Genomic DNA, 25135 nt, shown 5'->3' with positions numbered 1-25135 from the left:
TTAAGCAGATACAAGCAGTATTTAGGCAAATAGGCAATACTGTGATCTTTAGATTTTTCAAACTTCACAGTCCCTCAATGTGACCCTCAATGTTGAAATGTTTTGCAACTGGTTGCTCCAATTTTTTTTGTTAAGATTGCCAATTTGTGGTTTCTGAAGCATGTGCGTAGGTCAGTTGTGGTTTTTCCTATGTATTGAATATGACATCCTAGTCTTTTGCATTCAATGACATAAATTATATTGCAGGACCTGCAGGTGATGTTCTGTTTAATGTAATATGTCCTGCCTGTCCTGGTGCTTGTGAAAGTAGCTGTCTCCCTGAGGTACACACAGGCAATAGAGCGTTTGGAGTGACAAGGATGAGACCCAGGGTTGGTGATAGGTGGCTTAAGCACAGCTCTCACTAACAGTCTGCACAAATTAGGAGGCTGGCAAAATGCTACAACAGGAGGCCTGCTGACGGCTCTAGCAAGATGTTCAGAGTTTGCCAGCAATGGGTAGCTCTCCCTGATTGCTCGGTGATAGTTAGGAGATGCTGGATGGAAATCTACCACAAATGGAATCCGTTGCTCTCTGCTCTTTGACACCTCAGTATGATGGAGGAGGTTTTCTCTGGACAGAATGGAGGCTCGGTGGATGTTGCAATTGATGATATGTGGAGAATATCCTCGTAGAAGAAGGTGTTCTTTAAGTTCACTGATACTTCTCTGGTATTTATCTTCAGTGTTGCAAATAAGTTTGATTCTCAGAGCTAAGCTATACACAATGTTCTTCTTTATATGCCTAGGATGGCAGGATTTCCAGTTTAAATAGGTGTGGGCATCAGTGGGTTTGCTGTAGAGATCATTGGTTATTTTGTTGTTTTCAATGGCTAGAAGGACATCCAGAAAAGGGATGTGCGGATTGTCATTTGTACTATTAAATGTAAACTTAATAGATGGATGGAGTTGATGTAATTTTTAAATTGTTCCAAACTCTCTTTACCATTTGTCCAGACCAAAAAGATGTCGTCAATGTATCGCCACCATATAAGTGGTTTGTTGATGGCCTTTTTGAGGATCTCCTGTTCCAGTTTACCCATGAAGAGATTCACATATGATGGAGCCATGCAAGTCCCCATAGCTGTGCCTTGTAGTTGCAGGTAGTGTTCTCCATTGAATGTAAAGCTGTTACAAGTCAGGACTAGTGTAGCTAAAGTTGTGACAACCTCTGTTGGAGGACTGTTCATATCTCTGGTGTTAAGGAACTCATTTAAAGCCTGAATCCCATCATTATGTGGTATATTGGTATAAAGAGATGTGACATCTAAAGTAGCTAGTATAGTATTGTTGTGGAATTGATACTGCTTGTTTAAAGGCTCAATTTTAAGCAAGAAGTCCTTGGTGTCTTTGGTATATGATGGGAGGTTTTGCACCATGTTTTGTAACTTTAAGTCAATGTACAGAGAAATCCTTTCAGTAGCTGTGTTGTTACCTGAGACAATTGGGCGACCAGGATTGTTGGCTTTGTGGATTTTAGGCAGCATGTAAAACCTTTCAGGGGTGGGATTTGGATTAACAAGGAGATCAGCAGTTTCCTCTTTAAGAAGTTGTAAGGTTTTGTATAGATGTAATGATATGAGTATTGAGATCTGTGGTGATGTCTTTGTCAATAAATCTATATGTTGTTTCATCCTTTAGTTGTCTTTGACCTTCTGCTATATAGTCTGTAGTGTTAAGTACCACAACAGCACCACCCTTATCTGCAGGCTTGATGACAACATCCCTTCTCATCTGAAGGTTCCTTAGGGCTATTCTTTCTTCTTTTGAAAGATTGTCGTGAATAGGGGTTGGTGTGTGGTTGTTGATGACTCTGTTTATTGATAAGAGAAAGGTTTCTAGGACTGGATTCCTGTTAATGTTCAGTGTCCAAGTTTTAGGTTGCAGAAACTATAGCAGAGGATCTATATTGTAGAGGTCTATGTTGTTCTTAAGAGTCATCATAAAAAAATTTCATCCAGTCTGTATCTCCTTTCAAATGCTTTGATGTCACATTTCATCTGTGCTATATTGTGCTCTCTAGGTGTTGGGCAGAAGTTGAGGCCTTTGGATAGAAGCCTAATTTCATTAGGTGACATTTTGCCTGCGGTCAGATCTATTATTGTTGTGGAGTCATTTCTGAAAGCTATGTCAGGTGATCTTGTTATACATGTGGAAGTTTTTGGAATAACTCTTTTGAATCTCCTGTTTTTCTTTTTCTTGTGGTTAGCTTTTGCTCTTGTAGTACATGAAAATATTTCTTTATAAATAGAACACTGTGTTATTAAATTGGATGGAATAAGAGGAAGATGATATCTTAGAATATCCCTTTTGAGTTTTTTCTTTTTGGTGGCATGGACATTGATAAAAGTTGTCTGTTCTGTTTTATGGAGCAGATACAGGAGGCGTTCATAGGTGCATGGTGTTAGAATGTTTCTTCAAAACTCCTGCTGTAGTGCATGTTTCAAGGTCTTGATTTTCAGAAGATTCTGCTTAATAATCGTAGAAATAAGGAATATGCTCAGCTGATGTTTCTCTATGTGCCAATTTAGACATAAAGGGATACTTTCTGGAATAGAATGATTTATAGATCTCAAGGCCTCGTGGCATAATGTTTAAGGTCTTATACACTTTAAGATGCTCTATAGTAAGTTGGCCCTTTGTAATCTTCTTTTGTAAAAACATTGCGTACCTTGGGTGGTTGTTGTGCATGATGGAGAACTTGAATGAAGAAGACTGGATCCTCGTTGGATGCGAGTTGCTTTGGTATACAGATAAGACAGTTTTGAAAGCAACAAACAGAACTTCACTCAAGCTTGCTCTGGATCCCTATAAGGATTCCGTTAATCACCTAAAAATATATATGAACGTAATTGTGATTAACCAAACAGAGGTTTTTATTGTATTAACGAAACGTTTCAGCTTCCACCTTCATCAGCTGCTAACATACAAATGCTGTTACCAAGGTGGCAGTTATAGAGCTTTGAGGATGGAATGCTCAGAGGGGCTTCATTTGCAGAAGCTAAGTGATGCTGGTACTGTCCTCCAGGTTCAGGCCATGTGGTGCCAATGTGTCCAGAGAGTAAATCCAAAAGTTCTCCATTTTAGTCAATGCTGCTGGATATGCTGGCATCTCTATTGCTGTAATGGAAAAGTCCAACAGGCTCTGACCCTAGATATTAAAATGCTTTGCAACTGGTTGCTCCACTGTTTTGGTCAAAATTGCCGACTTGTGGTTCCTGAAGCACGTGTGTAGGTCAGTTGTGGTCTTCCCTATGTATTGGATATGACATCCTGGTCTTTTGCACTTGATGATGTAAACTATATTGCAGGACCTGCAGGTGATTTTCTGTTTGATGTAATATGTCCTGCCAGTCCTAGTGCTTGTAAAAGTATATATATATATATATATTCTCTCTTTCTCTCTTTTGCAGACTAGATTGATTTGAGATTTCAGCCTGTTTTGTGATATTTTGTGGTGTTATTTATTGATACTGTTGTAGTTTTTAAAATTATTATTAGGTCATAGTCGTAGTCAAAGATCGTAGTCCAGCATTCTTAACCACTATGCCACACCGGCTCTTGTGCCACACTGCCTGTCGTTGTATAAAAGAACACAAGTAGAAACTGAGGTGAAAGTGTACTTAATATTGAAAGCCAACATGAGGACTTGATTGAAACATCATATATACTAAATAAATAATGCTCCAATCCTGTACAGAAGGTCCACTGGCTGTAGGGCTATGGTATATGGAGGAACTCATGCTGTACTGGCATAGTGTCTAATATGCAGCCACCAGGACAGATTCACTGGTAGAAGATAATGCTGGCAGAATGTTTGGATCTACTCGTAGGTTGGACGGGATGTCAGTGGTTTAAAAAGAGATGATTTAAGGGGGGGGTAATAGAAATTATTTGGAACAGAATTCTAAGTGCAAGAAAAAGCAAGAGAGGAGAGACGCATCGTATAAAGAGTGGAAGACTGTAGCACAGTTGCGTGATAGACAAAATTACATCCTTCTCCATCTATATCATCTTGCCAATATATGCACAATTTACAGCTATTAATTGAGATGTGAGCTAACAGTTGCAAAAGAATTAATTCTTCTGCTCTTCATTTTTTATTTTTTATTTACTAATTTTTAATTAGATACATAAATTTTTAGACAATAAGATTTATGTACAGATACTATCTTGAAATTTGTTACCATTTCTTAACTACATGTCTTAATTAATTAGTTACCCCAGTTTGTTACTCCAGGTAAGTCATTACTAGTACGTCAACTTCCACAAGAGCTGTGTCTTATCTTGCACCAATAGGGTGTGGGTGATATATCTGTATTTTTTTTTTTAGGGTTGAGCTATTCATATTTAGCTGTTGTTAATCAATTCTGCAAAAGTTTAGGTAAGTAACATTGAAAATATATTTCAAATAGCATTTTAAATTTCAAATGTTATTGGATGATTAAACTGATTTCATTAATGAATTCACATATCTTTTTCCAGAATGTCTGTAGCAGTATATGTCCAAATTGTATGAATAATGGCAGCAGCATATCAACCTCTCCAGTGAGAGAGAAAAACGTTAAGCTGATTCGCATGACACAGTAAGCCTTTGTTTAGAGACAAACATGCAGGCTTCCAAAGAGGATCTTGCAGCTGCTTTGCTTCTCTGTATACCTTTTTGGTGTCATGCCATGCAATAAGCTTAGCCAAAGTTTGATTTGGCGTGTTGTTTGAACTGGTACTCATGGTTAAGCTCTCCGCTCACTAACTGTGGGTTGTAGCCAATAACAAACCTTGCCTACAGCTCGTGGTTAGTGAGAAAAGAGCTTAACTACGTATTCTGGTTTGCAAGACACACTAAGATAAACTTTGGCTTAGCTTAGTGTGGCATGTGATAAGTGCATATTAAGTGCAATATTAATCATGCAAATTAATATTGTAGGTCCTACTCAACCATAATTTAGATATTAATGTATATAAATACAACTCCAGCTGAGGTTCCGTAAACATTCAAATAGAATAAAAAATGTCTGTAGGGGTGGTGGTGGTGGAATCACCTATTTAAAACTAAACAATTTATTGCCTTAGACTGAGTATACTGTTAGGAATTTGAAAGAACCAAGATGTGTTCTCCTGAGACAGCTGAATAGCAGGAATCCAAGTTTATTAACATCTGAATGCATTACATAACATGATGTGACCACAGATAACCATTATGAGATTATAAACTCTAACAATAGTGTTGAATGAATCGGACTGGAACAGATTTTAATCTTCTGTTCTCAAAGCAATATTCTAAATTCTCATTCTGTGTATCTCTCTGAAAGGAACTTCTTTCTTTTATTAAAGCCTCAGTATCTTCATTTATACTTGTTATGCTGGGAAAACAAAATTGAAACTTGTATGCTTGTGAGGGATATAAAGTCACATTTTAATAGAGGAGCTGAATTGCTGCTTCCAATAAAATGGGAAAGCAGGATGGGGGGTGGGATTATTTAGGAGAGAAGGTAATGACACTATGTATAGTAATGTGGTTTACGTCTGATGTGAGGTCTACAGAAATGAGATTAGGTATTTTAACACAATTCCTTACAGACTCTTCTTGAGTTCAAGATATTCATTTAGCTTCCTGATATTACTCTGTTGGCAAGGTAGAGAGCTGGATTGTTTTCTCTTTTGTGAATGGTGTATCACAGTGTTTTTAAAACCAAGTTTAGGGAAGAGCCTAGGGTTCCTGAGAAGCTTTTCAAAGATTCCTCAGTGGACTGGTTTGGGCATAGTTTAGTGATACAAGAATGAGCCTAGATCAGCCTCAGGTTTGTGCACTCTCTTCAGTGTGGTTGAAAGGAAGAGCGCAGAATCTTTTGCTTCCATGTTTGTTAACCACAGCTTGTCATGTAATCTGAACTAGACAAGATGTGGTTAATCCTAGAAAAATATTCAGTGATTTACTGAGAGTCAGTTTGGTGTAGCAATTAGAGTTTGGAATAGAACGTTGGGGAGTTAGGGTTTAAATCCCCACTCAGCAGTGAACCTCCCTGAATGACCTTGGGCTAGTCACCATCTCTCAGACCCATGTACTTTGCTGGGTGCCATGAGGATGAAATGAGATGGGGGAGAACTATGTATACCACCTTGACCTCATTGGAGAAAAGGTAGGATATAAATGTGATAAAATAAGCCAAATTTAAACCATACCTTAAGAAGCTGGCTTGTTTCATTAATCCTTAGTTAAGATTAATCATGTAGTAATAATCTGTGGTTAATCTAAAATGGAAGTGGAAGTCTCCCATCTCCTCTGTGTGAGGAGAGAGCAAATTGTCCTTGGTTTAGCATTGTGTGCAAACCTGGTCAATGAGAAAATTGCTGACAAGTGTTTTTTTTCTTCCCAAAAGAGAGCTTGCCTGCCACTACCAATCTTCTGTTGTCGTATATAGCCACACAATATTATCTGGAGTGTTCTTCTAGGTCATACTCTATTTACATGGACTAAGAGAATTGGCCAATGCCCCACATGAAATCAGTTTGTACTCTAGAATATGCCCCAGAGTCCTGTTCAGCTCACTGGTATTTTAGGGCAAATGTCCAGGGGTACCTGGCCAATGTTAAGAATGTCCTTTCCTAACAGAAAGTTCATACTGAAATAATGTATGGGGTCATGTTTAAAAGGAAATTGTAACCTTTCCATAGGTTGTGTATTATACAGTAAAATACATTGGAATGAAATGTATTAGAAGACTTCTTCAAAGAAAGAAGCATGGTTGCTCAATCCTTTTGGGTCTCTTTCTGTTGTCATTTATTTGCTTCCTGGGCCTCAGTAATTATATTATTGGTATTTAAACAATTAGTATAGTGTCATTTGTGCATCTTAAAACAATGTAAAGTTGTTGGGTCTACTTAAAGTGAAAGACCTTTTGCATAATGGTCTTATTTTGTTTAATGACGTAATACTGGAAGCTATGGGAAGTATAAGACCAATAATGTTTCAGTAGCTTCAGATAAGGCATGTTATTCTTTGGTTGATTTAGGAAGTATAATCGCCTTAGAGACCCCTTTTATTACTAGACTCAATTAATGGAAAAGCATTAATGAGTAAACTTTATCTCTTGTCTAATCTAACTTATCAACCTAGGAGTTTTAAGAGAATATGTCTAAGGAAGAAATACTAGCAATAGAATGGTCTTTGATCTGGAGAAGTGTAACTCCCAGACTAATATCTGCTAATGTAAGAATGAATTTTAAAAACAGAATATTGTAGTGTTGTCTTAGATATGTTGTGGAGCAGTTTGATTAAGACAGAGTAATAAATTTGTTTTATAGCTGCAAAGTAATATAGTATGATCAATTGGAGAGATATAGTGTTTCAATCAGTATCAGAGTAGTATCTGCATATCGACTATTGCTGTTGTGTCTATATTATTCTGAATTACATTTTCTTTTTTAAAAAATAGACATTGTTTTAGAGTAACATTTTTTTGAACTGGAGTTCATATTTTTTTTGTCCTGGATATATATATTCACATGAATGTTTGAAAGTCCTATATTTGCTTTTCCTCACATTTCTTCATGCTGGTCTAAAGTTTTCTAGTTGGCAAGTGAAAACTGTCAAGAGAAATCAATGCCGGCATCAAATCAAAGCCTGTGAAATCTGGTGTCCAATCAAATCACACTTGGCATCAATCAAATTGGCTCCAAGAGTAGCACATTCTAGTTCAACAAAGGACAGGATAAGTGTGAATGGTGACATGTTGCACCTGAGTTAAAAGGGAAAGCCCAAACAGTTCATGCTGGTGAAACCAAAAATACTGGCCTTTACCACATATACATACACAGTTGTATCCTGTTTTACATTGCAGCTCACTAGCCTCCTGAAAAATTACTACAAACTTAGGTCCTCTGTTGGCCTTAATTATATGAAATTAAAAGGATACAGGGGTAGAATTACATAAGGAGAATTCAGGCCACCAGTTTGCTAGGCGCATATTTAAATCTAAATGGAAGTGGCTGTATAAAGGGGGTACATGTGAGACTGGCAACCACAAATTGTTTTGCTGATATTCTGAAAAATCCATCTCTTTTTGGAGTCATTAGATTCCAAATGGATCATACCACTCAGTGATGGCAGAAACCACTGCTCTCCTTGAATCTATATACCGGTACAGATTTGGATAATGCCATCAGCTTAATGTTTTGCCACAGCCATTTTGTGGTGGTGGGTATTCACCTTCGAAAGGACTGGCATCTTGTTGGCAGATTTGTCAAGGGGACTGAAGTTGTCTTTTGCCAGTTGGTGGAGGAAGTGGAACTAAGCAGGATTTAGACCAGTCTTTTGGAAAGTGCCTTTGGGTTTCTGGGGAAGTTATTGGAAAATAGTTTGATGAGCACTTTGAAGCATCTTTTGTGGTGAAGGGAAGCTTTCTCATATCTGCACTTTTAAGGCTAGGACAGGACCTACATTTGAGGCTTGCCTAACTCACACAAAGCAGCAAGTTCTGGTGATGGTGATTGTGATGCAGTTAGACGCTACTTTGCACTTAAATGTGAGGGCTATGAGGGGCCATGAGTAGGAGAAAGATAAGCCATTGGCCCTGAGCCATTTTCTAGAAATGTGATAACAGAACCTCCTCCCCTACCTTATCTTGATAGGGTAGCCACAATGGAAGGGAGTTAATTGTGCTATTTAAATTAATTGCTTAATATGTGCAGATCATCCACTGAGAGGTTAATAAAGTTGTTGCCAATGTGAACCCAGCTAATTGCAAAATGCAAGTACTTAATCTTTCCCTAACTTCTCATCAAAAATGTGTTGTTGTTTTTGTTGTGAGGTAAAGAGTGTTGTGGACCATTCTGAAGTTTTTTTGCATAATTAATCTGCATTAGAAGCTGATACAATCTTCAGGATTGTACTACCTTCAGAATACACAGCTGGGGTCACTTGTTTGAAGTGCCCTCAAATACAAGTTTCATTGCTTTGTGGGTTTTCCATATATGTGTCATTATTACAGAATTTAAAACAGTAATTAATTGGAAATAACCCAGACAGCTGGAAGCTTTTGCTTGATGACCAGATTCCAGTTAATATGGGTTAAAAATGCTACCTTATGGGAAAGTGCGGAGGGGAGGAATACTTTTTCAGAGCTCCATTTTCATGTTTATATGTGATACAATAAAGGCATTGCAAGAATATTTCCCTAGTCACTTTCACTTAGTGAATATATTTTTAAAGCATGCCTCTGTGTGGTGACAGCTGGTATTTACCGTGGCAGAAGAACTAATAGGTTCTGAGACTATGGTGAACCCCAACTGCAAATTCAATTACATAAGGAAATGATTTGCTTGTTGCATATTAGTTAGGGTTGCCATGTTTCATCAGTGTTCTCATTATCATGTAGGTTCCTGGGTCATGCAGAATATTATGTATTTTGTCATACCCAAAATTCTCTAGAGAGTGGCTCCAGATAAGCTCTCTCTCTTGTATTATTGCCATTCACAGTCTATGTAGTGTTAAAACAGAGAAATTGGTTCTGGTTTCACCTATATTTACATGGAATTATTCAATACAGAAAAACACCGTATGCCATCTGATCATCTCTATCATATTACTTTTTATGTTCTTCCTTCCTAGGCTTTTGTTCCCCTACATATGTCTCATTTTTCCCCCATCCTAAAACCCCAACCATCATATGTGTAGCTCCAAGGTGGACGCGCTTGGTGGTCACACTCTTACCAAACCCAGACCTGCTTAGCTTTAGCAAGATGCTGGCTTCATGTGTCTTCAGATAATGGTTGTAGGTGATGCCTCCAATCTCATAGCAGAGCCATTAATTTTGATGATCTGGCACTATAGCAGGAGAACAGTCAATGGTATAGAAGGTGTTTAGAAAGAATGTAAGAGCAGCAAAGTACAGTATTTTGAGACTGTTTTCAGACAGAGCCTGGATCCTGTAATTTGGCAGTACAGGATAGAGCTATCATTTAGTATGGACGGGCCAGCACTTCTTGAAAGGTAGATGTTTCTCTAGTACACATCAGGCATATGCATTGTAGGCAAGCTGTGCAATGAAAATCAGGAGCTGGTTTAACTAAGAGGACTGCACTTTTAGGGTAGGAATTCACATTCATGTCAAGTAGCTTTGGAGATTTGGGAGCTACCTGTCCCTGTCCCCACTTCCTTTTATATCATTTGCTGCTGTCCCTCCCTACTGTTGCTACAAGAGAATCAGAGGGTTTTTTTTAGTCCAAACAGCTTCTCTTTCTATTTTTTGAGAATGTAAGAACAAAAATGAAAATAGGGTCAGATAGGGATAGTTGGGAGGGCAGCAGATGGTAATGGCAATGTAGAATATATGGGACAGTGACAGATATGAACCTCTGAAGCAGGTTTGGGGTTCATTGAGACCTGTATCAGAGTCTCACCCTGATTATATGCATAGATCTATGAAATCATGCTGGATGTGCATGAAATAGTACATTCTATTGCAGCCAATGTGTTCTTTATTTTAAAATGTATATAACTTTCTCTCGGCTTGGCTCATTGCTTTCAAATGGTTTCTACTTTATGAATTCTGTCTTATCAAGTGTATTATGAAAGTCCATGTTCTAAAAACCTAGTGGGTTATATTTAACAGTTGCATGAGTTGCATGAGCAGAAGGCAATTCATTCAATCATTGGGTTGAACCCATTATCTTTATATTTGAATAACCATGTTAATTAATAAAGAGGAATAAGTTATGAAGAGCACAAGTGAATAAATAGACTCATAAAAACATTGGGTTTGGAATGCAATAGTATCTGGTCAGAAGTAACAGACAGTTGTCCAGTAATAATAAACATAATACAATGCTGTTCATGAATACACTGCAGCGGACCATGGCACACTATCTGTTTTCTAGAAGACTAAGGCCTAGATATAGATTTAAAAGAAATAAGGGAGGAGAACCAGTATAGTGAATATAATTTTAAAATATTTGTGAAATATATGCTGGAAAAGGCACAAATCAATTGATGAGGGGGTGGAGTCTGCAAGTAATAAATGAGGGTGATAATACAGTTGAAATAACTTATTCTCTGTGAATGAAAACAGTACAAGTGACAAATGGTGTGTGTGTGTGTGTGTGTGTGTGTGTGTGTGTGTGTGTGTGTGTGTGTGTGTGGTTAGGGAGGCAGTTGGACCTTTGATTGGGAGGCAAGTCAAAGGTGTGCTAAAGGAGGAAAATGAGTTTGCAGAGTCCAGCAAGAAATCCCAGAAGGGGCAGACTCCTCCTCAGAACTGTTGTGGGTGGTGATACTGAGCCCCAAGAATAATTTAGTACTGGGGACATGCTATCATCCCCCAGATCAAAATGCTCAGGGAGATTTCAAGATGAAGAATGAAATCAAGGAAGCATCCAAAAAAGGAAATGTTGTAGTAATGGGTGATTTCAACAACCCCCACATAGATTTATGTGTGCTCCAGTCACGAAAAAGAGATAAAATTTCTAGATACCCTAAATGGCTGTGCTTTAGAACAGTTGATAATGGAACCAACTAGAGGAGCAGTGACCCTGGTCATAATCTTAAATGGCAGCCGCAACCTGGTGCAAGACGCAAGTGTTGTTGAACAAATTGGGAGCAGTGATCATAGTGCTTTAGATTGAACATGCATGGAAATGGCCAATTGCTAAGAAAATCCAACACAGTCACATTTGACTTCAAAAGAGGAATTTTCCCTAAAATGAGAGGATTGGTAAAAAGGAATTTGAAAGGCAAAGTCAAGATGGTCAAATCCCCCCAAAAATGATTGGGAGTTGTTTGTGTACTTGAACTTTCAAAAAGCTTTTGAAACAGTCCCTTGCCAAAGACTCCTAAGCAAGTGTAGCAGTTCTGAGATAAGGGAACACTTCCTCTAATGGATCAGTAACTGATTAAACAACAGGAAACATAAAGTAGGAATAAATGGACAGTTGTCACATTGAAGGGTTGTGTGGTCTTTCAAGGATCAGTATTTTTGGGACCAGTGCTTTTTAACTTGTTCCTAAATGACCCATTGCAGATAGGAAATTTTGGAATGCAGCTCATTGGGAGCAAGGTGTGCCTGAGTTAAAATGGAGGGAGAAACAGCAACCCTCCTGGAACAGATGAAATTGCTTTTCCAGCAGAGGCAGCAAGACCACCAATGACTGGAGGCCTAGATGCGGGGCTTCCAGAAGAAAGTTGATGAGGTGGATGAGAGACTGCTTAGCCTGGACTCTAGAGTGTTTGAGTCAGTAGCCGAAACCCAAAAAGCTTTAGCCAACTTGGGACTGGCCAACAGAGATGAAAACGAAAAGCTCCAGAAAGAGTTGTGGAAACCGGAGAGGCAACTGCAGGAGGTGAAGCAAGAGTACCAACCCACCTTGGGGATGAGCAGCTGGGCGAGGAACCAGCAGCCAGCAACCAGGGGTAAGGAGTTTCCCCTCATAGACTTTTCTACCCCATGTGCTCCACGTAAGGGCCTTGAGAGAAGGGGGCTGGTCACCACAGTTGGTGTGGTCCAGAAGCCCACTCTCTATGAAAAATCTCCTGGGAAGTCTATCTCTCCCAGTTTGAAATAATCTCCCAAATAAATGGCTGGGATGAAGGACAGAGAGGAGGATTCCTTGCATCCAACCTTAGCGGACCAGGTCTGGTGGTCTTGCAGAATCTCACCTCTGAGAAAAGGCAGAGTTACCCAGACTTGGTGAAAGCCTTGGACCTACGGTTTGGGGCTGTGCTCCAATCTGAGTTAGCCAGGACCCAGTTCAGGAGTCGCAGGAAGAGGAAAGAAGAGGCCCTCCCCGAGTTTGCTGAGGAGTTGAGACTTCTGGTGGGAATAGCGTACTTGGATGCCAGTGAGGAGATGCAGGAGATGCTGGCAAAGGACCAGTTCCTCGACGGACAGAGTTATGTGGACTTCCACATGAAGATCATGGAGCGGCGTCCAAAGACCTTGCTAGAAGCAGTAGCAGTTGCCATGGAGATAGAAGCATTCTATGCAGCTACCAGCTTGAGTGGGAGGCAGCCCCTCATGAGAAAGACCGTTGTGGGTAAGCATGCACCCTTTTCTAATGTGAATGGGGATGTGGAACCATCTGACCGGGCAGCTAATGTTTTAGACCGGTTCGAAGAGTTCCTAGATTTAGTTGAAAAACCTAGGGCAATTGGTAATGGCAAAGTGTTTAGGGGCAAGGTGCCACTTCGATGCGGGCACTGCGACAAAATTGGCCACAAAAGGGAGAACTGCTATCTTGCCAAGGGAAGCCAGGACAGAGGTTCACAAGTGCCAAAAGACAATGAATCAGGTCAGGGAAACGGGGTGCCACCAAGCTTGAAGGGGCAAAGCTTGAAGAGAGGATGGGAGACCCCCACAGTGTGTGCCTAAATCTGCCCCACAGTGTGTGCCTAGATCTAGGCAATTGAACTATAATAATAGCAGCTTGGCAATTGATTGCAAAGTTGGTGGGGTGAAATGCACAGGAATACTAGATATGGAATCAAATATTACTGTTCTTTGATCTGATATGGTAGGCATGTTCAGGAAGAAAGGGGCTCAGGTTGGGGAGGCCACTTGGTCTCAGATGGAGATGGTAAATGGAACCCCAGCCCCTGTGAGGAAATGGGGAAGTGTGATCATAATGATTGGCCCAGCCCATTTGCAACATGTGATCTGGGAGGCAGACATTGTGGACCAGTTTATAATCAGCCTGGATCTGATGATGGCCAATGGTTGTGTTATTGACACTAGGAGAAGTACCCTGCAGGTATGCTCTTTTGAGGTGCCTCAAAGATGCAGCTCAAAGCCAGCCAGCCCTTTGCAGGCACCTGCTCTGTGGAGAGAGGGTTGTCCTTCCCCCCAGAGCAGACACCATTATTATGGCTCAATGCTCAGAGTGCTCTCACCTGGCAGAGTCCTGGGACTTGGTGGAAATGTGTCCAGATGGGCAGGAATTAGAGGGGATCGTGGCAGCTAAGGCTGTTGTGGATTTGGGGCAGCCCAGGGTGCCAGTACGGCTTCTGAATGTTTCTGATGAGCCCGGGATGTTGAGAAAAGGCCTCATAGTGGCAAAATGTGAGCCTGTTCAATTGTTAGGGGTGGACACAGAGCCTGGTTGGGAGGGGGACTGCATCAAAGAGGAGCTGCCTGAGTTTCTCGCTGGGTTGTATCAGGGCAGTTCAGTGTATCTAAATGAGGAGTAACAGATTGCCCTAAAGGGTTTTCTACTAAAGAACCAGGGCCTGTTTTCGAAATCAGGCGCAGATATAGGGTGCACCTCACTTGTGCAACACAAGACTGATACAGGAAATAGTCATCCTATCAAACAGGCACCCCACAGATTACCTGTTGCAAAGCGGAAAGAGGCTTTACAGGCAATTAAGGACATGCATGATCAGGGGATAATTGAACGCTCCACCAGTCCTTGGGCCTCCCCTATTGTCCTTGTAAAAAAAAAGATGGTAGCCTTAGATTCTGTGTGGACTACCGGAGGTTGAATGAGGCCACAATAATTGGCTTGTGTAATGCTCCTGCTACCTTCGAGAGGCTGATGGAGAGGGTGCTTTATGGCCTACCCCTGTCGGCCTGCTTGTTGTATTTAGACAAGATTCTAGTGCATGCCAAGACATTTGATCAAGAGCTAACACACTTGCAGATGGTCTGTGACAAATTAAAAGATGCCAACTTGAAACTGAACCCAGAGAAATGTAAGTTGTTCCAAAGAGAGGTTACTTACTTGGGGCATACCTTGAGTGAAAAAGGGATTGCAACAGACAAGGAGAAAGCAGCTGTTATAGAGGACTGGCCTACCCCATAGACTCTAATTGAGGTGCAAAGTTTTGTTGGGCTCTGTTCTTACTATTGAAGGTTTATCTGTGGGTTTGCTGATATAGCAAAACCTCTTCATGGGCTTGGGGAGAAGGTAAAGGCATTCCACTGGTTACCTGAATGTGACAAAGCTTTCCAAGAGATGAAAAAGGCACTTGTGAATGCTCCAGTCTTAGCTTACCCATGCTTTGAAACCCCATTCATTTTAGACACTGATGCCAGTGCTTATGGCATGGGTGCTGTGCTGTCACAGGAATGTGCTGGGCAGGAAAAGCCAGTTGCTTACTTCAGTAAGAGCTTGGCTACTGCAGAAAGAAACTATTGCACTACCCGTAAAGAGCTCCTTGCAGTTGTGAGGTCCATAGAACATTTTCACCATTATCTGTATGGGAGAAAGTTTGTTGATCATTCGTCCCTGCAATAGTTATTCAGATTCAAAAACCCTGAGGGTCAAATAGCAAGGTGGCTACAGAAGCTGCAGGAATATGACTTTACCATCACCCACAGACCAGGTTTAAAGCATTCTAATGCAGATGCATTATCCAGGCGGCCTTGCTGGCAGGACAACTGCAGCTACTGCCCAAGGCAGGAAAGCAAGGGGCTGGCTGCCTTGGAGGAGGAGAGAGGGCAAAAACAGATGGAAGGCCTGTGGAGACTGTGGTGCTACAGGGGTTGACCCTGGAGCAATTGAGGGTCTTACAGAGAGAAGACCCAGACATCAAGATCGTGGGTGGGTGCAAAGTCAACTCACAAATTTGCCCTCCCTGGGAAATGGTGTCCCCAGTCAACACTACTGTGAAGGCCGTTTGGTCCCAATGGGAGAGTCTAGAGCTTAGAGATGGCATATTGTATAGACGATGGGTAGAGCCCACGGCGACTGGATATAGGTGGCAGCTGTTTGTGCCAACAAAACTAAAGAGAGAAGTGATGGTGTTGTGCCATGATGCTAAAACGGCTGGACACTTTGGTGTGGCAAAAACCCTTGCCCTGGTAAAGGAGAATTTCTATTGGGTCAAGAGCAGGCAGGATGTGGCCAACTGGTGCTGAAAGTGTGATGCTTGCACAGCAAAGAAGGGCTCTCCTAGGACAGGGAGAGCCCCAATGCAGCAATATCTGGTAGGTGCTCCAATGGAACCTGTTGCAATAGATGTTCTAGAGCCCCTCCCCGAAATGGAGGCTGGCAACCGCTACATCTTGGTTGCAATGGATTATTTTACACAGTGGCCAGAGGCTTATGCCATAAAAAATCAGGAGGCTGTGACAGTGGCAACCACCTTGGTTGACAACTTCTTTTCAAGATTTGGGGTGCCTGGCGAATTACACTCTGATCAGGGTAGGCACTTTGAATCAAGAGTGTTCCAGAAAGTATGTGAACTTCTGGGAATCCACAAGACATGGACCACCCCCACACATCCCACTTCTAACACCAGTGTTGTGCGCCTCCCCCAATGTCTGAGCGGTGAGATTTCAGGGGTCCCTGCACTCCTCCAGGGTTTGGTTTCCTTTGTGGAAGAAGGTCAGCGGAGACTGCGGTGTCTTTATGAAATATGGTTTATTTATTTACACACATTCCAACCTGAGCTTAAGATGGAGGGAGTTTAAGGCATCAGCAGTCCAATATCCAGCTTTTCCATCTGGGTTGCAGGAGGCACCCCAAAGGCCATGGTGCAGAGAGCCAGCCTCTCTCTGCCTGCCTTCAGTTTCCAGCCATTCTCTGGACGCAACTCAAACTACAAGCCTCTGCTGGGCTCCAGGAGGGGGGGGGATGCTCTCCTGAAGAGTTTCAGTGACAAAAGGGTCTTCCTGGCCCATTCAACATTGCTGGGCAACTGATAGGCCCATTATCTTACCTGGCTACTCTATTTGGTTAACAAAAGACTCATCTGACCAGCAGAGAGTTCCTCATTCCAAGGCACAGGATTCCAAATCAGAGGCTGGAAAGGGGACCCACAGGAATAATCCAGCCCAACCCCCATGCTCATAACAATACGTTGAGACAGAGGAATTTTAGTGCTTTATTTGTTATCTACTCAGTATTTCAATCATGTCTTCTTTTTTGATAAAGTGCTCTATAATGAACCTAAATAGATGTCTTTTGGGGGGAGTATTTTTCCAAGAATGAGCATTTTCATGTGCTGATTGGGTGCTTCAAAAGTGTCTGTATTGTAGAAAAGACCAGTTAGAGCCTGCACTTAGGATCGGGGAACAGACGTGGCAACGAGGTTAGGAAACAGCTTATTGGAATTCTTCTCTACTGAGTTTTTCATCATCACTTTGCACCTTCCTCTGGGACATCACATACGTTCTCAAGGGCCTGTTGGTTTTCAAGACAAATCCCTCATCTGATGGAACAAGGTAGTCATTGTGTCTAGAAAATGATTCTTTGTAGGATTTTCATGTACAGTTTCCAGTGGTGATGTAGTTTCGTAAATTGTTCTCCTGTCACTTTGTGCTATTTAAGAATTGAAGGTGAAGTCCTGTCACTAGGTGAAATCCAGCAGCCTGCAAGCATCATACTTCATACCAAGGAGATTATCAGTTACAGGAATACCCCGCTAAAGTGCTTCACTTTAAGTACATTTTCAGTTTACGTACTCGCTCTGGACCCGTTGCGTATGTTAATGCAGGGTATTCCTGTATACAGTTCTTTCTCTTGGTGACAAAACATGAGCGATAGGCAATGTTGATAGCACCTTACTAGTTGTGCTTATTGCGTCTGAAATTCTTATAGTACATTCGCTGAATATAATGTTTGCATAGAGCGGAGATGCTGCTTTTTCTGTTAACCAAGGGTTGATTGGCTCATAGGAGATTGCAGATTTTTGACACTTCTTGTACATGTTTAAGAGTGAAGAATATAATGTGAAATAAAGCAGAACTTATTTGTTATTTGAGTCCCCTTTTTCTATTTTTTTTAAATGCATGGAATGTTGAAATAAAGAATCTTTTCAGTTTTTTTTTAAAAAAAACTAATTGGTGGCAACTAAGCATAAACAGGCTGTTGTGGAGATTTGAAAACAATAAACAACTCTGAGCTTCAATAACAAACCAAGCAACAAACATTTTTTTCCAAACACGAACACACACACACGCAAAATAAGAGTACATTTAGTTTTCCTGGGTTGTATTCAACTCAACATTAAGCAGATTATTCTGTCAGTGCAAGGATACTGTATACAGTGCCTTGTATACTGGACCATCCTCACCCTCACTTCCCCCCATGTGGCCCCTTAATCTGTTCTGGAGTTTCTCCCAACCCTCTGGAGCAGATATGGGTATAGTACAAGGTACACATGGGAGGAGAAGAGGTGAGAAATCCCTAAACCTTGCACTAGCACAACTCTTTAGTTGAATAACACCCAAAGTTTTGTTCACAGCTTTGCATGCTACCTTAGGTTCTTTTCATTGAAATAATAAAAATAAAATAGTGTGTCAATCTGATTAGGTTTCACCTCTATAATTATAAAATATTTTGAAATATGGGGGAAGTAGGTTAAGTTAATGCATAACTGAATTTAGAAGGTTGTGATGTCAGGAAATTTTTGGGATCCAAAAACTGGCAACACAGCACAGCACCACTGTTCCATCAGTGTGCCTGAGAGCAGAGGCAGTGCTGCCTTTCCCAGATAAAGGGCTTCCAGTGGGGATAATTTGTTTGCAAGCTCCCAAAATCCTGGCGCTGGCACCATCCTATTTCCATTTCACTTACTGTGTTGAGTGGTATAAATAGCTTGCTCATGACTACACTATGACTTGTAATGTCCTCAGAAGTTCACTTTGAAGTTTGTGACTTAGAAAAGTTGTTTAAATTTGCAGAGCTCTTGAGACTATGACTAACAGTCCACCTTAAACCTAATCTTGTTGCCACTCCTTGGGACATCTCTGACAGTAAGAAAGCCTTGATTATTTTTCACCCATTTTTTTGCAATGCCTCAGATCCCTGCTTTCCTATTAATCAACATTATTCTTTTTGCTAGAAGGCACAGAGCACAAGTAGTTCAGTGACTCAGACTTGTCTGTCACTTCCAGCAAAATAACTTTCCAGTTTTCCACATTACTTGCCACCACCAGCCCAGTTCCCTTGCATCCCAAATGATGAAACAGGAGCAAATGCCAAGATGTATGATTCTCATTGTAATATCCTGGTGGTGATTTTTCAGTTTGTTCAAAATCTGAATGAAAATCACAGCCTGTCTGCTCATAAAAACACTAGTTTTGAGTTGCTCTGAGAATCAAAATTAGACAACCTGGGCCCTAGAAGAAGAAGAAGTAAGTGCAGCATGGGAGGGGGAGTTGAAGCTCATCCTGGCCCATATTTCCCTGTTTCCAACATCATCCATTTTCTCTCTGTCTCTTTCTCCCCCACCCCGTTTTGGAGCCAACTCAAAAATAGCAGCTGGGGCATAGTGGCCATGAAATGAAAAGCACAGGCAGAGGGACAATTTATCTCTCCCATTTTGCACTTAAGAATTCATTAGACTATACAGAGATCTCTGCTGGATTAGACCAAAGGTCCACCTAGTTCTGCCTTCTCTTTCCCAGAGTTGCTTATCAGATCACTCTGGAAGCCCATCAGCTGGACATGAAGGCAAGAACCTTATCCTACTGTTGCTCCCTTGCAGCAGGCCTTGCCTCTGACTCCCGAGATTCCATGTGGCCCAGTGGCTCGAGGGCTGCATTCCCCTCTGGGGGCCCACATGGCAGTGATGAGAAAAGCCAGAGGCAAAAGTAGGTGGAACTACTAATGTTAATTTTACCTTTGTTCAATCGGCAAACACACAGTCACACAATCCTCTCTGTTTTCCATCCAGGCAGGCAAGAGGCATTCATCATTCCAGGTCACATTTCAAGCAGGAGAAATGATCAAGAAAAGTGCAAAACAGGGCCAGTGAGGGATGTAGCCTGGGGAAAGTGCATGTGTCTGAGGAGGTGGTGTGACCTGAGCCAGATAGAGACACTTGGAGGCATTGAGGCCTGAGGTTTGCCACTCCTGGTATAGCCATAATGACTAGTATCAATTAATAGACCTGTTCTTGGTGGATTTGTTTAATCTAAATTTAGTGGCAGACCTCATTTTATGGAGCCTACTCTGATATTAGGACCCTCCGTGGCGCAGAGTGGTAAGCGGTGGTAACGCAGCCAAAGCTCTGCTCACGGCCGGAGTTCGATTCCAACGGAAGAAGGAAGTCGAATCTCCGGTAAAAGGGGTCGAGGTCCACTCAGCCTTCCATCCATCCGTGGTCGGTAAAATGAGTACCCAGCATATGCTGGGTGGTAAAGAAAGGCCGGGGAAGGAACTGGCGAACCCACCCCATATATACGGTCTGCCTAGTAAATGTCGCAAGATGTCACCCTAAGAGTCGGAAACGACTCGCACTATAAGTGCGGGGACACCTTTACCTTTTTACTCTGATATTAGGATGATTTCTGATGAAATTTGTCAGATACACAGACATCTGTAGAAATCAAGAGGATTTGGAACTTCATTTGTACGAGAGCTTAATTTGGCCCTGGCATATAATGGTAAAAATGACCCTGTGCGAAATACATTTAGCTCCTATCCCCTTTTTCCTTCTTGAGGGTAAAGCAACAGACCTTCTAGTCAAAATGGCATTGCTCCCCCCTCCCATAACCAATCTTGTGCATTTGAAATGGCAAAGCAGTATTTGCACAGTATTCTAATTGCTTAAAATTTGTTACTTTCTGAAGGCCACTGCAGATGTTACTTTTCAAACACAAGAGTTTCATCATCTGGGGAAGGTATTTATTTCATGATGTATGAATGCAGCACAAGAGTCTGTTTTTATTTCAAGCGTGTGCACTGGGAAGCTGATACATAGATTGGTCAAGAAGACACAAGTGATGCTGTTTTGTATGCTATGAGTTTAAGATTTTCTCCTTTTTTTAAAAAAAATGTGTGTGTGAAAATGCTAGAAAATGACAGCAGATACACGATACTATCGTGGAGATAGCCAGATTCCATTGTAAGCTGAACAATGGAGAATGGTCTGTGGGGCATATCATTCTCTACTTATAAAGATGCATGCTTGTGACAATTTTCTGATTAGATGTCTGCAACCTGCCTCCCCCAGCAAGAAGAGAAATGTAATGTTAGAAATTTCTACCCTACATTTAAGTAAGCAGTATGTGAAGCACTTTGGATACTGTTAGATATTCTCTTGGAGTTGTCTGTTGATGGTATGCTGTTAGTATGGTGATGGGAACATGAATCCCTATGTACATTTGCTTGTTTATTCCTGCCAAAACATGTTTTCCTTTTCAGTTATCCTACTTTTTGTTATGCCTTACCTAAAGGTGCTATGCCACCTCTGCATTGCTTATCATCCTTAGAAGTTGGCAAACTATTTCAGGATGAACATAAAGATGGGGAGATTGCACTTCATCATATGTTGCAAGAGTACATTTATAAAATGGTGAAGTGCAGGCCACTCAACAGTTAAATGGTAAGTACCACAATTCCGTTCATCCCAGAAGTACGACTGGATCCAAGAACAGCAGTAGGTACAAAGACTTGAATAGAATTAAAAGTATAGGAAAGCAACAGGAATAAAATTACATCTAGACAATAGATTCAGCACATATTTCACCTAAAAAGTGTTTGTACAGTTAATAACATGTACATGTTAATAACAAAAACAACTCATTTCAAGGGTATGCCTTATTGTATATCCAGAGTATAAGAATAGCAATAGCATAAATGTGCCACAAAAGAGCTAATAAAAATAGAACTGTGTTTCCACTTGCAACAAAAGAAAATGTGCAAGCTGTAATTAACAAAATGTCTTAGGTTTGGAATTTGTGTATCTTTTGTGGAAGCAGTTAAATAGGCCTTTTCTGTAAGTTACTAGAGCCTGAAAAATAGCTGTACTTGGAAAATTTAGGGAAAGATAATACTCAGCAAGATTCCCATAAAAAGCAACAAGGATATAACTGATAGTGCCAAGCAGCTTAGAGATCAGAGTTCATAGCTACTGGCTAAATATTTAATTTAGCATGAAAATGGTGTGAAATTGTGTTTCAGAACATAAAATCTACAGGAAAATACAGTGTTATTGTTTGTTCTGATGCTGAAAATTGGCCACTTTCTGTAATTTCGCATAGTGCTGAGATATTAAGAATTATCCATTGACATATCAGCAAAGCCTGACAATAAATGGTCTTCTGAAATCATTTCTAATTGCAGATGTATAGTAGTTGTCACCCAAAAGCAAATAAATGATAGCAATTAATTTCTGGGCAAGCAATTGAAAAGACTACAACCTTTAATCTCAAAGGATAATTATTCCAGTGCCTTTCAGGACAGCTCAAAACACATTGAGGCAACATCTCATATTAATTCATTCTGGGCATTATGTTTTTAGAATGTTACAGGCAACACCCCCCCATTTCTTTGTGAGCCAGTGAGCTGTGATACACATATGGAGCTTCTCTGTCTACAAAAGATTCCCTGTTTGTACTAGTGAATTGATCTGTTCTGCATGCACAAGGGGTTTAATGCAAGGTATTGTTTCTTCATTTTATATGAATGGGGAAGTTGTCTTATGCAAAAGGTGTTCACTTTGGGGTGCTTATAGAACTCTTGATCAAGAACACTGTATAAAATATGTACTCCTTTTTACCTTCCATCTGGTAAAAATACACATATTTGGTAACCTGTGATACCACAACATTGAAGCTAAAGCCAGACAAGATGCTATGGTTGGTTGGTTCCCATGTCTAGGACTTGATGAAATTGCCTGTTTTGGTTAGGATTACTCTCCTAATGAAGGAACAGGTATGTCGTTGATGGTGCATCAGCTATGGACATTTTTGACAGGGTCATAGTCATCCATGCTCTGGCAACCTCTGGCACCCTGGGCTCCCGCTGGGAGGAAGGGTGGAATATAAATCTAATAATTAATAAATAAACAAACCTCTGGGCTAGACTATTGTAATGCAGTTGATGTGAGACTGCCCTTGAAAATGGTCCAGAAATGACAGTTGGTGTAAAATGTGGCAGCCAGGGTGCTGATGGAGCAGTGGGTCTAGCACATATAACCCCCATTTTAAAAACAGCTGATGTCATGGGCCTGAAAGAGAACCCCTGGCAAGGTTGGGTGAATGGGAAGTGGGGTACAGACATTGGGGAGAATATTGCCAGAACTGATGATGATGGAAATAAAGGGGTTGCGTGGGTGGTGTCTCCAGAAGCCTTAAATCTGGCTGCTAGGAACTTTCTGTTGGTATCAAGGCCACGCACAACAGTTAAAGAGATAAGCCCTAACGAAAACTTTGGACTATCTCTGGCAGCGGAAATGAAAGTGATCCAACCCCCATTGTAGCCCCTGCCTTGTAGTTCATGCTGGAAAGAACCTGAATTAATTCATAGTGTCAAATGGATGCCCTTTTTCTGTATATATAGAAGTAGCAATAGTTTGTATTTGCTGTTGCGACAATTAGTCTGCTGTTGCCTCCAACGTCTAGTTATGCCTGCTGTGATCCCGGTTTAGGCCTATTGTGAGATGCTAGATGCTAGATCCCTGTTCTGATTTCTGGAATAAAGCTTTATGCAGAAAAACCCAGTCACCAAGTTCTGAGTCTGCTTCTCTGATTAGAAGCCAGGACAGCTGCATTTGTTGTCACCCCCCCCCCAGGCCAATTCAAGATGCTCCCACTTACTTTTAAGCCCTTAACAGTCTGTGGCCCATATATTTGTGGGAATGGCTGCTACTATATAGACCTGCTTATCCTTTGAGATCCATAGTGCAGGGGGACATTTAATAAATATCATGGCATTTGTAAGAGGAAATATATAAGCAAAGGCCATTAATTATAATTCACCCATAGTATGTGGGTGGGGTAGGCGTTGTCTTGGACAGTCTTTAGGGTCATGCAGATTGCACTGAAATTGGTTGGAGGGTTCCATTGAATTCAGTAACTTTGTCTCTAGCTGTTTTTCTTAATGCTTATTCCTGGTCTTGAATTTATTATCTATCTATCTATTCAGTATGAAAGGATTAGAAAAGCTCTGCTCTGCTTTCTTAATATTTAGTGCATATTTACTTACCATTAAGGTTGGGTAGGCAAGGGCAGTATTTCATTTTTTCATTTTTTAAAAAAGGACAGCTTCTTATTTAATATATGATGCAGTCTTTTTACAGAAGGAAGTTAGGTGTACTGATCTAAATTGATGTGAGGACAAACCCAAATAATGACTTGCCTTTTAAAGAAATTGTGTGTTTCCTCTTTTTTTGAAAATGGAACACTGGTGAAAAAGAAAGCTGGTTGAAGGATCATACACAAATGATATAGGTAGAATAAAGCTACCACATCCACTCTGTTTCTTGGCACCCATGTGACCTTCTGTGCCAGTGAGCTATATGTTGTTGCAGAATAGTGAAATTGGGAATGGAGCATCTGAGTGAGCCTTTGTGTGTTTGAATCTTTGCTAAAGATTATACCTTCCCTGGAATTAGTCAGACAGAGACTTTAAGCTTTAAATAAGAAATAACTACTTTATTCTGGAAGTACATACTTGATAGAAAGAGTTCTACATCTAGGTAACTAGCTAAGTTGGAGTTGCAAACACTAAGCCTAGTGTTTGCCCTCACGCTTGGAGGAGAGGGAGAGACAAAGAGAAGGTGTCTGCTCTCCCTCTCAAGAGAAAGAAGAAGAAGGAAGGAGATGTGGTCAACATCCTATGCATATTGGTCTAGCAGGAAGGGAGAGACAACAGGAGATCAAAGGATAAGGTATTAGCCTAGCAATCAGGAGGTTTCCTCTCTAGCTACTCTTTTTAACCCCATGTAGCCTCAACCCACAAGTTGGAGTTGAACAACATATTCCAACATATGTCTCACCCTGAGTAGGCAATGTTTTCTGTAGAATAGCCATTCTGCAAACACTGATATGGCAATCTCTGGATACTTGTCTTTAGCCTGGACATTTTTAATGAGATAGTTGAGGAGTTGTGTCTTGTTTGTCTTCCTGGGATGAGAAAATGCATCATTCAGAGACCAGGGTAGGAGTCCCAATGGGTATGAAAAAAAGACCATATCAATTTTTCTTATCTGCCTCCAAACAGCCATTTTAGCAAAGAGTGCATGCTCTGTTGCATTGACTTTAATGATCGTTGTGAGATCTTTGAATGTTTTAAGTCCCAGTTTAGGAAGTGGAGAAAAAAATGGCACATGGATTGAATGTACAGTGATCTTGAACAAATTTCTATTTCCCCTTTCTTTGCATCAAAAATGTCATCATTTACCTTAGGTGTAACAGATTTACTTGTTGAAA

At 40.9% G+C, this 25135-nt stretch overlaps 1 protein-coding gene across 29 annotated transcripts in view; it reads left to right on the top strand.

The window, feature by feature from the left end:
• The window catches only part of IMMP2L (inner mitochondrial membrane peptidase subunit 2), a 797369-nt gene that overhangs the window by 229585 nt on the left and 542649 nt on the right, over window positions 1-25135 (top strand). Inside the window, exon 4 of one of the 29 annotated variants that reach the window (XM_061639997.1) lies at window positions 4372-4422. The exons of the other annotated variants lie outside the window; for them this stretch is intronic. Within the exon in view, the coding sequence (XP_061495981.1) occupies window positions 4372-4402 (31 nt within the window). The 3' untranslated portion in view covers window positions 4403-4422. The remainder of the gene's footprint in view (window positions 1-4371; window positions 4423-25135) is intronic. 29 annotated transcript variants of the gene reach the window in all.

The sequence above is a fragment of the Rhineura floridana genome, chromosome 8, assembly GCF_030035675.1.
Source record: "Rhineura floridana isolate rRhiFlo1 chromosome 8, rRhiFlo1.hap2, whole genome shotgun sequence".
In the NCBI taxonomy this organism is placed as follows: domain Eukaryota; kingdom Metazoa; phylum Chordata; class Lepidosauria; order Squamata; family Rhineuridae; genus Rhineura; species Rhineura floridana.
This window is presented reverse-complemented; position numbering and strand designations above follow the sequence as displayed.